At 49.5% G+C, this 15,062-nt stretch overlaps 1 protein-coding gene across 14 annotated transcripts in view; it reads left to right on the forward strand.

Moving 5' to 3' along the window:
• ARHGEF25 (Rho guanine nucleotide exchange factor 25) overlaps positions 1-15,062 on the forward strand; it is a 79,670-nt gene that overhangs the window by 9,055 nt on the left and 55,553 nt on the right. For 9 of the 14 annotated variants that reach the window (XM_077923777.1, XM_028721324.2, XM_077923778.1 and 6 more), the window contains exon 2: positions 4,041-4,185. The exons of 1 other annotated variant lie outside the window; for it this stretch is intronic. In XM_077923777.1, coding sequence (XP_077779903.1) covers positions 4,077-4,185 — 109 coding nt within the window. In that variant the 5' untranslated portion in view covers positions 4,041-4,076. Of the gene's footprint in view, positions 1-115; positions 154-189; positions 3,312-4,040; positions 4,186-13,289; positions 13,641-15,062 lie in introns of those variants that run through there. 4 more of the 14 variants (XM_077923779.1, XM_077923776.1, XM_028721325.2 and 1 more) reach the window with 4 other exon arrangements.

Here is a 15,062-nt window from a genome sequence, read left to right on the forward strand (position 1 = left end):
TGTGGGGTGTGGGGTGGAGCAGTGCTGCAGGGTGGGGCAAGCACAGCTCCAGTGGAAAAGTAAAGCTTGGAAGGTTGGGCTTAAAAATATATATATTCCCTTTGGAAATCTCCAGTCTTTGCAGAACTAAATGGGCTGCATTGGACGAGGCTGGTAAGTTACTGGGAGGGCTTTTCACAGCAGAGGACAGTGTTCTGTGGCCTCTGTGGGTTTTGTGCAGTACAGTGGGGTTTTTGCAGGGTTTTTCTGAATCAGTGGCGGATGGCGCTTGTTGGGCTGGAAGGTTGGGAGCCCAGCAGTTAAGTGGGGCCAGAGCCAATGACAAGGAGTGCCAACTCATTCTTGTCTTGACCCCATTGTCCTCCCTGCTGAGTTCTACAAGGGCAATGCAGAGACTATGGAGGAGGAAGATGTCAGGAAAGGCCCTCCTGGACTGGTTGCAAGGAGGAAAGCAGGCAGGTGGCGGCTTAGCTGAAGGCAGACTGAGGTTGTTGGGGGCACTGCCCCATTTGCCCTGAGGGACCAGCCTCCCCTGTTCTGAACTGTCTATAACGGGGGTTTTGGCGTTATACTGGCTAGAGAGCCCTTTAGATGTTGGGGGGGGGCGGTGTCACTGGGATCCTCCAGTTTCTTGGTAGATCACACTTCATGGGCATCTTGACCCATTTTTATTAATGAGGCTTTTTAAAGGGGGAAACCCCCATGCCTGTCATTGAGACATTGTTTCTTCATTGACTAAAATGTATTCTCAGTTTCAAATTGACTCTCTTTCACTTTCTGATTCGCATTAATGACAGTAGCCTGCAGATGTCAAGCAAGAGATCACATCTATGTAATACTTTCGAAGCACCATTATACCACTCTAGCCATCCTGGAGAATCCTGGAGATTGTAGTTTGTTAGAGAGTGAGAGGTCAACGCCCTTCGAAACAAAACAGTGCCCCTTGTGGTTCTCAGGACTCCCCATTACTGTTGAAGTGATATAATCGTGATTTCAGTGCATGGCGTGGATGTGACCAGGGAGAGAGAGGAAGAAAGAAAGAAAGTACAGTAAATTCCGAAAGACAAATGTGCTTTCTAGTTGGCCAAGGTGATAGCTCTGGCTTCTCATTTGTGATGCAGTTTGAATAGGTAAGAAACTGCTGGTCCAGGGGTCTTCTCCAGGGACTGAGAGGGACCTCTCCTGTTCTTACATTCTCCACATACTGCAATGTTCAGGGGAAGGAGCAGCAATTACAGATTATGTCTGGCCAGTAAGGCAAGCCAACAGCTGAGGACACCTGCCCAAAGGCCCTTTCTGTATCAACAGGTGGGGGAGAACATCCTTGAAGTCCACTGAGTTACTGAAGGCCACCCTCCTTAGTGGGCTGCATCTTGCATGGTAGCACTTTACTAGCTCACAGAAGTCTTTCCTAGCCTATTTGCACAGCCACGTCTTCCAGGTGCACTTTTGAAAATGCTTGCTGTCGCAGATGAACACACACTGGCCCATCCCCGGAGTTTATCACCATGGAATCTGTAATCTGTAGCATTTTGCTAGCCAGAAAGAGAAAAGAAGTCAACTTTCTCCCCCAGGTAGTCACCTATAGGAGAACTTTTACTCACTGTGGATAACCAGATTGTGGGGAGGGGCTATTTGCAAGCCTGGTGTGGTGATGCAGGTGGGTGTATTCTAGCACCTGAGTTTTGCTGGATGGGACAGTGACCCTTCAGCAAGGAACATGGGGTGGAGCACATGCTTCTCTAAGGGCACGGTTGCTTTATAGTGGCTTACTCGCATGCCAGAACCCTGATGCCTCTCCAGCATCTTCCGCCTGAGGTGCTCACATCCACTCTGCCTAATGGTAGGACCAGCTCAGGCTATATGGAGTAGGGTGGCAAGAGACAAAGGAGCTTCTGTAACTTTTAACAGGTGCGCAGGCATGCTAACTTGTGCTGAGAGAAACTGTATCTCCTGGGATACTTTTTCTCCACACCTCTAAAAGATAGAGGAGTCCTGTTCTCCTTCGGATCTGGTCATTCTAATCGAGAGGTGTTTGACGGAGATGTCAGATCCCAAGAAAGAGGCCACAACAGTGAAAGGGGTACCACAGAGTCAAGTGATTAGCAATAGACTGCAGGACAGGCAGAATAAACTATTCCTTCCTCCCACCCCCACCCCCGCCCACCATGCACATTTAACTTATTGGAACTCTCTGCCACAAGGTGTGGTGGCTGCTGGCTTAGATTGTCATGAATTCATAGGTGATGCAACTGTTGATGGATGTCAGCTAGAGCTCAGGGATGTGGCCTTTCAGTTGTCTTGGACTACAATTCCCAGCATCCCTGACTACTGGCCACACTGGCTGGGCCCGATGGAAGTTGGAGTCCAACAAGTTGGAGCCATCCCTCTCATGTTTGCACCGCTTTTACTTGAGGTTTCCACACATATTTGAGGCGAGTTAGGTGGCTGCCAGGCAGGGCCTTCTTAGTGATGGCACCTCAGTTGTGAAATGAACACTCCAGAGAGGTCCACTGGTGCTTACTTTGCTGTCCTTTTGGCACCAGGCAAAGACCTTTCCATTCTTCTAAGCCTTTTATAGATTCAGTTTTTATCCTGCTCACTGTTTAACAAAAAATATAATAAAATATTTTTGGCTGAAATCTATTTGCTCTCCTTTTACCCTCTTGTTTCTGCTCTCCTCTTATCTACCCGTAAAAACCTCTTGTATCTTCCCAGTATCTACACACCATCTTCCAGTTGCTTAGTCAAAAACCTACTCTTGGGCTCTGACTTCCTTCTCTCACTCCAAAGAGCATTATAAAACACTGAAGCCTCAGATCTGCGATTACAAACTACCCAGTCATGCCAGAAGTCCATTTGGCCTGTAAGATAAGGCTATCAATGGATGCTGGTCATGGTAGCTATGGTATATATTACCTCCAGGCAGGAGTGCCAACTTGAATAAAATATGGGGAGGGAGGGCAGGTAGGCCCACATAATAGAGCAAAAGACATGGCGTGCGCACCATTTGAATGGTAACACCCATCACCTTTGAGGGGAGGCCCACTCAAATATTTTATTGAGGAGACCTCTGCCTATAGGAGTTGGCTCCTGTGCCTCCAGGCTTCAGAGGACGTCTGCCGCACCCTACCAGTTGCTAGAGACTACAGGCAGGAGAGTGTTGTTGCCCTTCTTGTGGGCTTCTGGTTGGCCATTGGGGTGTCAGAATGCCAGACCAGATGGACCAGGCCAGCTAGGTTCCAGTTCAACAGTGCTTCCTAAAGTGGCCAGATGAATGCGTCCAGAACACCCAAAAGCAGGAGTTGAAGGTAATGGCGTTCCCTTGTTGTTTATCGTCAACATTTGGTATTCAGAAGTATATTTTCTCAAAACTTGGGTGTGCCTTTTAACTTTCAAGTTAATAGCTACTGATAGGCCTCTCTCATTCAGTGGGAAAAGAGAGTTCATTCTTACTCTCTGTGGGGCAAGACCTCTTTCTCAGCTCCCCTTCCCCACTCTCATCCCAACTGGGATCATCTGCATAATATAAAATATGGACTGGACGCCTCCTTTTGCAAGGCTCTGAGAATCCCAGCTTCCTTATCTGCTCTGATTCTCTTAAATGTAAGATTCTAGTCCTCACAGCTGAAGATGCTTGAAAATGAGTTGTATATAAGAAGTAGAAAAGAAATGAAATGAAACCGTCATGTTTTTCAGCTGCCATTATTTCTAAAGCTGTGTAAGTTTCTCCCCTCCCCTTCCCCAGGCTCTCAGATTTTTCTCATTTGTGGGAAACAACAAACAACTTGAATAAGAATATGGTGTGATGAGTGCAATATGTCTGCCAACTGTAGTTCTGGCATCCTCCACGCTAATGAAAATGATCTGCAAACGATGCTAATTGCCTGCATCTAAAATATGCCCATTAGTGGCTGCTCTCCAGCTTGTGATCTATATCCCAGGACCTAGGCTGATCCTCCCCATAACAAACAGCTTGCACACATCCATCCCTAAATACCTGAACTGTTTCCCCCCTCCCGGCCTGTGCTTAATTGCAGCTGCCAGACCTCTGCTCCCAAAAGGAGGGAGCTGAGATGCAGCCCCAGGCCAGCAGCAGCGCTGAGGCCTCCTCCAAGGACGACAGGGAACAGCAGCCTGTGGAAGTACAGCATGCAGCCCCTGAAGGCCAAGCCACAGAAGGAGGTGAGCATCATGCTTTGTCTCGTGTTAAGCTGGCTCCCCAGCCTTTCCAGGGCTGCTGAGGGAAGGAGACAGCCTGGCCATTTCCTTTTCTCTTACCATAAGGTTACCAGATTTTTGTCAATGAATCCGGGGACACCTTTCAACTTTAATGGATTTTGTATGGGGACTGATTTGTAAATCCGGGGACCGTCCCTGGGAAACGGGGACGTCTGGTAACCTTATCTGACCGTGCTCCAAGCCCCCCTGTTTATTGTGCGTTCAATACAGTTTACTGGGACGGACCTAAGCCTTCCTTTCCGATAAATATGTGTCCCGTAGCTTGCTGCTGAAATCCTGTAAGGTTTCATGCCGCAAATGCTTCTGCGGTTTCTTTCTTTCTTTCCACCGTGCTTGGGTTGTGTTGTGGTGCAAAAGTGCCCCTCCAGACGGCAATAACATGGTAGCACTGAGGAGGCATCACACAGCATCTAATAAAGCGGAGTGGTGCATGGACCACCCAGTAATGCACCTTCCACTAATGCACTGTGATTACATCAATGACACGTTGCTGAATACACCTGTGAAAGATCACCACTCTGGAGGGGCCTCAAGGCATGTTCCCTCATCCCAGAGCCACCAGCACTGGCGGAGGAAGGGGGGTGCGGCGGGTGCGTCCCACCCCGGGTATCATCCCTGAGGGGGGTGACATCGCCCCCGCCCCCCTGGGATGCTTACCCCACCCCCATGAGCGGCTAGCCCCACCCCCGGGTGCACAGCATGTGCGCCGCTCCAGGCTTCCCTGGGGAGCTTCCTCCATGAGTGGGTCTTAATAGCAGCTGTGCATTCATTGCCATTAGCCTAGTGCTGTCTATTGTGCCTATAGCAGTGGTTCTCCAAGGCTCTTTCTAGCCCCCCTGCTTGAGCTCCTTTAAATGGAGGTGCTGGGCTCTGACTTTTTGCAAGCATGGCGTCACAGTCTCCATCACTGGAATCAGACCCTTATAGCCTGGTCCATCTAGCCCAGTATTGTCCACCGTGACTGGTGGTCACTCTCCAGGGTTCCAGACAGGGAATATTCCCAGCCCTTCCTGGAGGTTTGAACCTGGGAACTGGCACTGAGCTGCAGCACCTCCCAAACCGATACTTTTTGGTGGGATGCCAGATCTAAAGCTGGTCCTAGGATGGTGGGCTAACCACTCACGAAAGAGTGGTTCTTCCCTTGACATTTAGAGGATCAAGTAGAAAACCACTTGGACCCATGTTTTCTAGGCAGGGTGCAGGTGGAAGTGTGAAGGAACCCTCTAAGTCAGGGCAGGACCTTTCCTGTGTTTTGCAAACCTTGGGCCTCATTGATCTGCAAACCTTGGGCCTAACTGGCAGGAAGGGTGGGGTATAAACCGAATGAATGAATGAATGAATGCTAAATAAGCTGCTATTTATTGTTTGTTTGTTTTTGGTCTGAAGGGTGAGGTAAAAATGCTTGAAATAAATAGATACATGCAAGCAGCTGTTTCTGTTGGAGAAAAGCAGCTCTGGGGAGGGCAGTTTGAAGCTAAGAAGCACAAGCTGGGTGATAACTTTTCCCCTGGCCGCTTTTTCCAGAGCAGTTATTTCCCCAAAGGTCCTTTTCCCAAAAGAGGCTCCAGGCTCCTGGTTATGGCAGAGGACCTGCTTTGCACCCAGAAGGTCGTAGACTGAATTCCTGATCTTTTCAGGCAGGGTAAGCTCCTGTCTGGAACCTGGAAGAGCTGCTACCAGCCAGTGTGAAGCAGGGATGGGGAACCTGTGGCCCTCTGGTTGTTGCTGAGCTCCCAGCTCAAGGATGGTGGGAGTTGTGGACTAGCAGTATTTGGAGGGCCACAGGCCCCCCAACTCTGGTGCAGATTTCTGAGCTAGACAGGCAAATGGTTTTGATTCTGCACAAGGCATCTTCCTATGTCTTTGCAAACCGACATTTGGAATCCTACCATGCAATAAGCGGTGGAGGTAGGGGATATGTTTCAGTTGGAAATGGCCAGCAAAGCATCCATTCAAAGCGTCTGCCTCCCCAGGTTGCTTTTAAGTTCAAAGCAAAACTGATGGGCTGTTATAGACAGGTATACATATATGTAGTTTGCCACTATGGTCCAAACAAAACACGACAGTGGGAGATCTGTGCAGGAAGGAAGATTTAATATTTATTTCCCTAGTTTACAAAAACTCTCATCTCTGCTAATTGCCCTGTGGTCTAGTTGTACCCTAAATCATGTATGAATGATATTGCAGTGCATTAATCCGACTCTCAGAGCATCATTTTGGAGATTGTCTTCAAGGGATTTCCCCACATTTGTGTCTTCATAGCCTAAAAGCTGCTCCCCACACTGTTTCCACGCTGTGGCATAAATACATGTTTTGTCAGCTTGTCCCAAGTGACCAGTTGTAATGGAAGTATGAATAAGAAAAATAATCACAGAAGTTGGCTGCAGGCTGCCCCTGGGCCAAAACTGTCTCAGTAAAGGTAACTGATTATTCTGGCAATCCAAATGCCCCTCCTGGGTCATCTGCTATGCTGTGCTGTGTTGCCTGAAATGGTTGGTGCTCCTGAAAATGTAGCAAACACCTTCATATTGGCAAGGGGCTTATTGTGTGTCATGCGTTGCCATTGTGTTATTGCTGCTTTCCTATTGACTGAAGGCTAATTGAGATGATATATCGGGGAGGGTTTTTATACATCTTTTACATGCTGTGTACCGCTTGAGACTGTGGAACGAACAAATCAAGAACATGGAACTGGGAAGAGGAAATGGGGACGGAGAGGAACTGGTGGCAGTGAAATGGGCAGCATGGAAGTGCAAGTGAGTTGTTCTTCCTGATAAGTGGGTGAGCCTTTATTGTAGGGATGGGGGGAAACTAATGTTGCTGGACTCCCTCCTCCTTGACTATTGGCCATGCTGCCTGGAGCTTATGGGAGTTGTAGTTCAATAGCATCTGAATATCCACAGGCTTCCCATTACTGCTGTGGAGTCACCAGATATAGAGTTACTCTAACCTAAAAGTTACAGAGCATAGACAACCGAGGTGAAGTTATCCCTGTCCAGATAGGGTCATAGCTGGGCCATCAGAGGAGGCTGATGGAAGGCACTCCATGCCACCAAGGCCACTTGCCTCAAGTGACAGAAGTGGAGTGTAACCCCATCCAGAACAGGTTGAGCTCCACCCAACTAGTTAGTGCCTCAGTCTTATCTGTTGGCCAGTCCATTTGTTGATCAAGATGGGGGTCTTAAGAGGCTCTTAAGAACAATCAAATGAATCCCCATACCCTGTGAACCACGGATGCATGAGGAGCAAGTCTCTGTCCTTCAACCTTGGTCCAAGTAGACACAGCACAATACATGCAAGTAGAATTCGAGTGGAAGTTTGTTTGCTTGCCTGCTTGTTTGTTTAGAGTAAATCATAGGAGTGGGAGCCGATCTGGATGAGGACTGCAGTGGGGGCAGGCAAGGAACCAAAGCCTACCTATCCCTCACCAGGGTGTGATCCAGACTGGGGTCTCATGTCTGCTGTGTACTCTTGCAAAACAACATTTCACGAACACTGACTTGTCTAGAATGGCAAAATTAGTGAACCACCTTGTGGGGGCAATTGTGTGGATGAAGCAGGTAAGCAATATAAAGGAGTTGGCATTCAAGGTCTATTACCGTCAAGAAGTTGTTGCTGTTGTCCTTTCTATGGGACCTCTATAAACCAAGCAGCGCACATAAAACAAAGTAAAAAGACACAGCAGGCTCTGCCCTCAGGCTTACATTCTGAGTAAAACATGTTGTATGAGGGGGGTGTTGGGAAAAGGGCAAGTTTAGAGGAAGATGAAGGGAAGAAGCCATTTATTTTTTTAATGGGATTTTGCACAGTGGAAGGAGCCAGACACATGCCAGGAGGGGAGAGGATGTTGTAATGGTGGCAAGCAACAAGGGAGAAAGTGTGCAGTCAAGGAATAGAGGATTTGATTCTGCCCTCCAAAGGATGGAGAAGGGACATAGAAAAAGATATTTTTTTGGCTGGCTTGGGGGGGGGGTAGCTAAGCCAGTGGGAACAAGGGAATGAAGATAGAAAGAGGGAGACAAATTCAGGGAAGAGTAACTTGATCATAGCAACGAGCAGAACAAATTAGGTGAGTGGAATAATTAAAAACAGAGGCAAAAGGATTGATGGAAAAGGCAGGAAGACCAAGCCAGAGAGCAGCTGCAAGAGTCAGTTCAAGAAGGGATAGGGGGAAGGAGCGAACGCTTCAGCTGGCTGTGGAATATTTGTTCTTAGAATAACTAACAGCTTGCAGGATGGTTTCCATGAACAACAGGCAGGAAGGGGAAAAGAAGCTAGGAATACTCCAGACCCATTTACATCTCTTTAGTGATGTCTTATGTGCAGAGATGAAAATGGGAAGCTGCCTTGTACTGAGCCATAGGCTATGGGTGGAATTCAGTGCAGCACTCTGGGAGCAAGGTCTGCTTGTGCAACAGGATTCCCCCCCCCTCCTCTTCCTCCCCACACCCTCCCAGCTCCGTATTATCTGCACTGACTGACAGTGGCTCTATGATCTCAGAAAGGGGTCTCTCCCCCAGGCCCACCTTGAGATGCCAGGGGTGGAACCTGGAACTGTCGCATGCAGAGCAGATGCTCCACCCACTTGGCTACGGACCTTCCCCAAAATGGGTGGAGGTGGAGGCAGGCACCCTGCCTGTTCCATCTGCTTGGCAGTCAGAGAGGTGGGAACATGAGTGTTTTGCCTTCCTTGGTTCTCCAGTAAATGCCAAGTCTTACTGCTATTAACAAGTTTCTCCTCACATCTAGGGTGCCAGGGGAGGGGGGGCAGGGAAGGAAGTTCTTGTAATCCATGTGCCCTGCACATGAACCCCCAGCTAGCATGGCTGATGGTCAGGGATGATGGGGGTCGGAGTCCAACCACATCTGGAAGGTATCACATTGGCTACCCATTCATTGTTGTCTGAAGTAAGCCAGACTCCAAGAACCCGGATCTGGAAGAGGGCTGGTGGCCTCCAACTCTGTATTAGGGTCTTGGGGAGGAATGTTTTGTTCTGGCAGGAGCTGGGCTGGTGGCTCTGTTTCTCATCCAGAAGCAACCTTAATTGACCATTGCTGTGGCCTAAACAAGAACAAGAGTAGCCCTGCTGGCCTTAACATCCTGTTCTCACAGTGGCCAACCAGATGTCTCTATGGGAAGTCTGCAAGCAGGACATGAGTGCAACAGCACTCTGGCATTCAGAGGCAGGATGCCACAGATACTGAAGGTAGTTCACAGCCAGCATGGCTAGTAGCCATTGATAGCCTTAACCACCTTCCTCTTTTGAAGCTATCCAAGCAGGTGGCCATCGCTGTGGGATAGCAAAGCTGCTGCCTGCTGTGTTTCCAGTGAATCCATTATCTGCGGCTTTTTCTCACCCCTTCAGAAGGTTTTTGTCAAGTGTGAAGTAGAATAGCCAGCTAATTAAAAGGGCAAAGCTGAGATATTTTAATCTTCTTGAGCAATAGTGATCATAGGATGATCATGGGATGATCCCAACCCAGTCAGATGGGCAGCAAACAAATAATAATTATTATTAGTATTAGTACGTGACAGGGTTGTTTCCACCACCTCCCAATGTTTAAAATCTCATTTGCATGTCTGCCTACACATCCGTGCGGTTGGATGCCCCCTGTCTGTCCACACCAGAGGGTTGAGAAGGGGTGTGGATATCTTCATATGGCTTATGTTTTCAAATCAGATCAAAGCCGGTTTGTGGTAGAGGGGAAAACATATAAAAATGCAGTATTTTTCAAGAAACTACAGGATAGATGTGGATTGGGGCTAGTGCCATGAGTTCACGGCTCAGTGGGAGCATGCTGGACACAGATTAAACAGGAGTGTCTGCACAGCATAAGGGTGTGCTGGCATGTGTGTGGCTCAGTCCCTTCCCCCAAGGATATTCTCCTGCACAGCCAGCTTAGTATTGCTGCAAACTGATTGGACTCTGTTTTCCCCATTTACCAATGCTAACCCGGTGGGCATTTTAGAAGAAAAGTGTCTTGACATATGTCCATGAAAGATTGCCACTCTCCTTCCTGCCCTGCCTCCACAGCAGATGTACAATCCACACACACACACACACACACACACACACACACACACACACACACTGCTGCTCTGCTTCTTGTTTCTGCCACACTTCTGTGCTCTTTTTATCTACTCTTCCCCAGTTGTTGCTGGACTACAGTTCCTATCATCCCTGACCATTGCTATGCTGGCTGGGGCTGATGGGAGTTGGAGTCCAACAACATTTGGCAAGCACCAGGTTGGGGAAAGCTGCCCTCTGTCTAAGCTGATTTGCCATCAAATCTAACCGTGTGTGAGAGATCCAGATCTGCAAACATTCAGCCACTCTCCTGTTCCAGTGGCATTCTGGCTGCAGTGAGCCTGGTCCTCTCCCTTGCCTCCCTCCTTTCCCTAATTAATTTAACATCCACCCAATTAATTTAACATTCATTTCCTCCTGGGAATTGTAGTTTGGAAGGGGAAGGAGGCAGATGAATAAAGCTTCTGAACAGATCATTCTTAGCACCTTCCAAGAAACCATGGCAGCTTATGTAATACAAAACCAAAATAAGTTTATGATCAGGGACATAGCATTACTAACATATAAAAGGCTTGAGGAGTGACGACTGATGAGCATATAATAAGCTCTTTGAGAATTGGAGTTTATTCACGAATCATTAGCATATAAAACCTCAGGATGATGTATGGCTATATGTATTATATTTATATAAATCACTTGCCATATACTGTGTTAATCTTAAGGGCATATGAACATTAGAAAACTGTTTGGCTCTCTGGTCCCCCCCCCTTTCTGTTTGCTCCTACTCTCCTTTATATTGTTTATCAAAAAATATTGTTGACAATGGTAAACTTGTCTATTGATAGTGGATTGCCTTTAATTCTTTTCTGGATGTTTATATTGGAAATTAATCTTTTGCACTATTTTTTGTTGTTGCTGCTGCAAATGTAAGCCTTGCAAATGTGGCTACAGGGTGAGGCAAGTACCTAAGACTGTCAGGGTGCTTATATCCAGAATTATAATTTATTTAACTGCATTTATACCCCACCTCATTGCCAAAAAGGCTCTCAGAGCAGCTAACAAAAATCAGTACTAAGACTGCCATCAGGCTCACAGTCTAAAAAGGCATGACACACAAGGAAAAAAGAATGGGAGGGAGGAGAGGAAAGCAAGTTCAAGCACAAGTTCATAGTTGCAGCTGAGGTCAGTGGCTGCTCTGGTTGTCTTGCTTTTTGCCAGAAGAAGCAACCATTCCTGAGATCTTAAAACAAAAGAGCCAGGCTTTGAGCTATGCCTGAAAGCAATGCTCACAAGAAGCCTGTCCTTGTCTCCCCCAATATTTTTGGATTTACTGTGACAGAAAAGGACCCTAGAATGCTGAGTTGGTAAAGTGGATTGTACCACATCAAATTGCAGGTGAAGGATGTCCTTTCTGAAGGCTTCCTTATCTAAGGAATTTTATCCCTGCAAGTAAAATGCACAAGGGGGAAAAGGTTCTTGTCCAAACCTATTTCCTCATTTGACTGCTTGTGTAAACCAGCCCAACAAATGTGAAATTGAGTTGGGCAGGTTCAAAGTGCCCCTGGGAAGAGATTTAGCCTCTGGGCACCCCATTCTCCCAAGGCCAACACTAGCCATTGCATTGTGCTGATTCTAAGAAGCTAGGAAATGTCTTCAGGTGAATACTCAAGCAGCTTGTATAAGGGCTATATGCTTCAGCTAAACTCTCTAAGGCAGGGAGAGGGAACTTGTGGACTTCAGATGTAGATGGACTATGGCTCCCATCATCCTTGACTCTTGACTAAGTTAGCTAGGGCTGATGGGATTTGGAGTCCATCCTTGCTCATGAGGGAAATAGAATTCTGTTCCCCATACATGTTGTTAGGGGAGGGTGGTTCAGTGCCTGTGGCAGGGAATGAGCTCTCACACACCCCTCTGTGTGAAAGCATGGACATGGTGGCCAAAGATGAATGAGGTTCTGTGTCTTCATATAATGAAAAGAAGAATTAACAGACCCTGCACTGGACTGGGGCTGCTTTATAATGCAGCCAACATTTCAGACACTCACCAAGCACTTTTGTGTCACATGGTGGCATACACCCCCCCGTCATTTTAACTTCACAACAAGCCTGCAAGGTGGGTTAAGAGTTAGTGACACGCTTCCTGCTTAAGCAAGGATTTGAAGCTCGATTTCCCCAGTCCTGGTTTGACAGTCTTAACCACCACCCTGACTTGGCCAATCGCCACATGTATCTGTTTCACTTGAACCTGGGGCTCATAAACGCAGCACTCCTGATTTGTGCACATCACAAAACGAATGTGTGTGTGTGTGTGTGATTGTCATGTGACTGTTTCCACATGCATTCTGTTTTCCTGCGTGGAATTGCTTTCTGCGTAGGAAACGTGGAACATTTGCAAGCAGCCCTGAGCTCCCACCCAGCACCCAATCACCCACCCTTGCACACTGGGGACAGGAAACAGCTGTGCAAGGAGGCCATCTCAATATGGGATAGATCCTGGGGGGTGGGAGTAGGTCTGCCTGGCTCTTCCCACACCTATTTATGGAACCCAGATCCTGTGTGTGTGTCCGTCTGCCTGCGGAAACAAAATGCCACGGGGCTGAACCCCCGCAGCCTAAAGGCAGGAGTAGTTTGTTGCCCGTTCCTGGGCATTCCCTAACTTTGTGCTTTCTGCATATTCGCCCCCCCCCCTTTCCCTTGTACGTGCGGAACCCCGCTTCTGATTTGTTCCTTCTCTCCTCTCTCCCCCATGCGGGCACGATCGTGGCTGCCAGTTCCTGACCCCGGCGCTGCGCCCACGGAGTCTTCCTCTTCCATCTCTGCCCCCCGCCTCCCGCTCGTCCTTACCCTTCGCTCGCCTCCAGGGTGGCGGGGGGGGGGGGCGCAGAGAGCTCTGCCGCCCCCTCGCCCGCCGTGCCCGCTGCAGGCTCGACTGCTGCAATGGCTCAGCGGGAGCGGGCGGGCGGGCAGGCGGGGGGTGGAGGCGGCGGCGGCGGCGGCGGTCTGGCTCTGGGAAGCTGTGGAGATCTCGGCGAAGACAGAAGGAGGGAGGCAGAGATGCTGGGGGTGGCGGCGGGAGAGAAGCTGCAGAGGCTCCTCCCCGCCCTGGGCAGCACCAGCCCAGCCCTGTTGTTCTGTCACTGAGCGCAGGGCTGCGGTGGCGGGAGTCGCCCCCTCCCGCGGGCCCCCTTCCCCGCCCGGCCCGCCGCCGCCGCCGCGCTGCCCCTGCTCCATGGCTGGCACAGTGGGTGACAGAGCCCAGCGCGGCCGGGCGGCACCATGAGGGGCGGGAGCCAGCAAGGCTGCGCCTGCCACCACTTGTTCCGCAAAGTCCTGGCCAAGTGCAGCTGCTGCCCCTCCCGGGCGCGAGGTGAGTGGGGTGGGGCGGGTGGTCCTGGCAGCGCCGCTGCTCCCCTCCCTCTCCCTCTCCCCCCCCCCCGTCCACTTTCTCTGGCACGGTCAGGCCCCTGATTCTGCCCTGCTGCCTGCAGAATGCGAGCCCGCTCTCCCCTGCCCACCCCCTGGGTGGGTGCCACCTGCCGGATAACCCAGCGCTGCTTCCTGAAGTGGGCACCAGCATCAAGCAGCAGGGCATGGGCGTTGTCCTTCCTGCCTGCTGGGCAGCCTCACCTGGTGCTCCTGGCTGCTGCCATCTCTTTGGAGTCACTCTCAGGCCCCTCTGACGGGGTATCTGCATTCTCCTGCTAGCCCCTGGCATTTGCTTTCTATGCTGGGCATCTCTGCGGTTCACCGGTGCCCAGGCTCTGAGGGATGACTTTCCCCTCGTGGTGTCTCTCGTTGACATCACCCCCCCCCTTTATACTAGCCTTCCACTTTTTGCTTCCAGCTTCTTTGCTTTCAAGCAAGGAATGGCACAACACCATGTCTGTGCGTGTGTCAAGCTCATCTTAAGAGGTGCCACTCCCTTGTGGCCAGAGTTGATGGGTGCTCACAGGAAGATGGAGTGAGGTGGGGGGTGGGGTGGGGAGGTGCTGGGAAAAGTTTCTGGCAAGAATCAGGAACATTTTGAAAATGGGTGGTCCTATGTCTTAGCTGCCAAATTGGGGGTGGGTGGGGACGGAGGTGAGAGAAAAAGTGAAGGGTGTTTGGGCATTCTGTGGGTTCTGGTCGTTGTTTCTGTACACAAGTGTTATTTTTAGCATATATGAATATGCATACATCATGCAGAAGAGAGCATCCCTGCTTCTGGGTGTGCATGATTGTGATTGTGTGTGCACCAAAACAGTGTATTTAGAGTTGCAGAGGTATTTGTGTATTAGAAATCTACACGCATCTCTTTAGGAGCTGTCTGTGCATCTCTGTGTACATAGGTCTGTCTCTGTGTTCCACCATGCTTGTGGGAGGCTGTGTGCACACAGATGATGTGTATGCATGGGTGAGAGATAGTGTGTGTATGTGTGTGTGAGAAGGAGGGAGGGAGGGAGAAGAGAGATACACACACTATGTGGTGGGGGGGGAAGGCTGTTTGCATGTGTGTGGAGACAGCTGAGCAGGAGGTGTGTATGTGTGTTTGTTTGTCCTTTGTGCCTGTGAATGCACATCTAGCAGGCTGTGAATGGATGGAGCTGTGTGTTGGGCTCCGATACCCTTTTGGTGTGCCATGCTCTGTGTGCAGGCTGGAGAGAGTGTACAGCACACTGTGCATGGACACGTTTTAAAAACAGGAGCGACACAGATTGCAAAGCACTTGGTATGTGGAGATGCCAAGCCAGCCTTCCAGGAGTTGCTGAGCAGAAGGGGTGGGGGTTATGGTGTGCTTCAGGAGCTGGCT

Source organism: Podarcis muralis, chromosome 2, assembly GCF_964188315.1.
Source record: "Podarcis muralis chromosome 2, rPodMur119.hap1.1, whole genome shotgun sequence".
In the NCBI taxonomy this organism is placed as follows: domain Eukaryota; kingdom Metazoa; phylum Chordata; class Lepidosauria; order Squamata; family Lacertidae; genus Podarcis; species Podarcis muralis.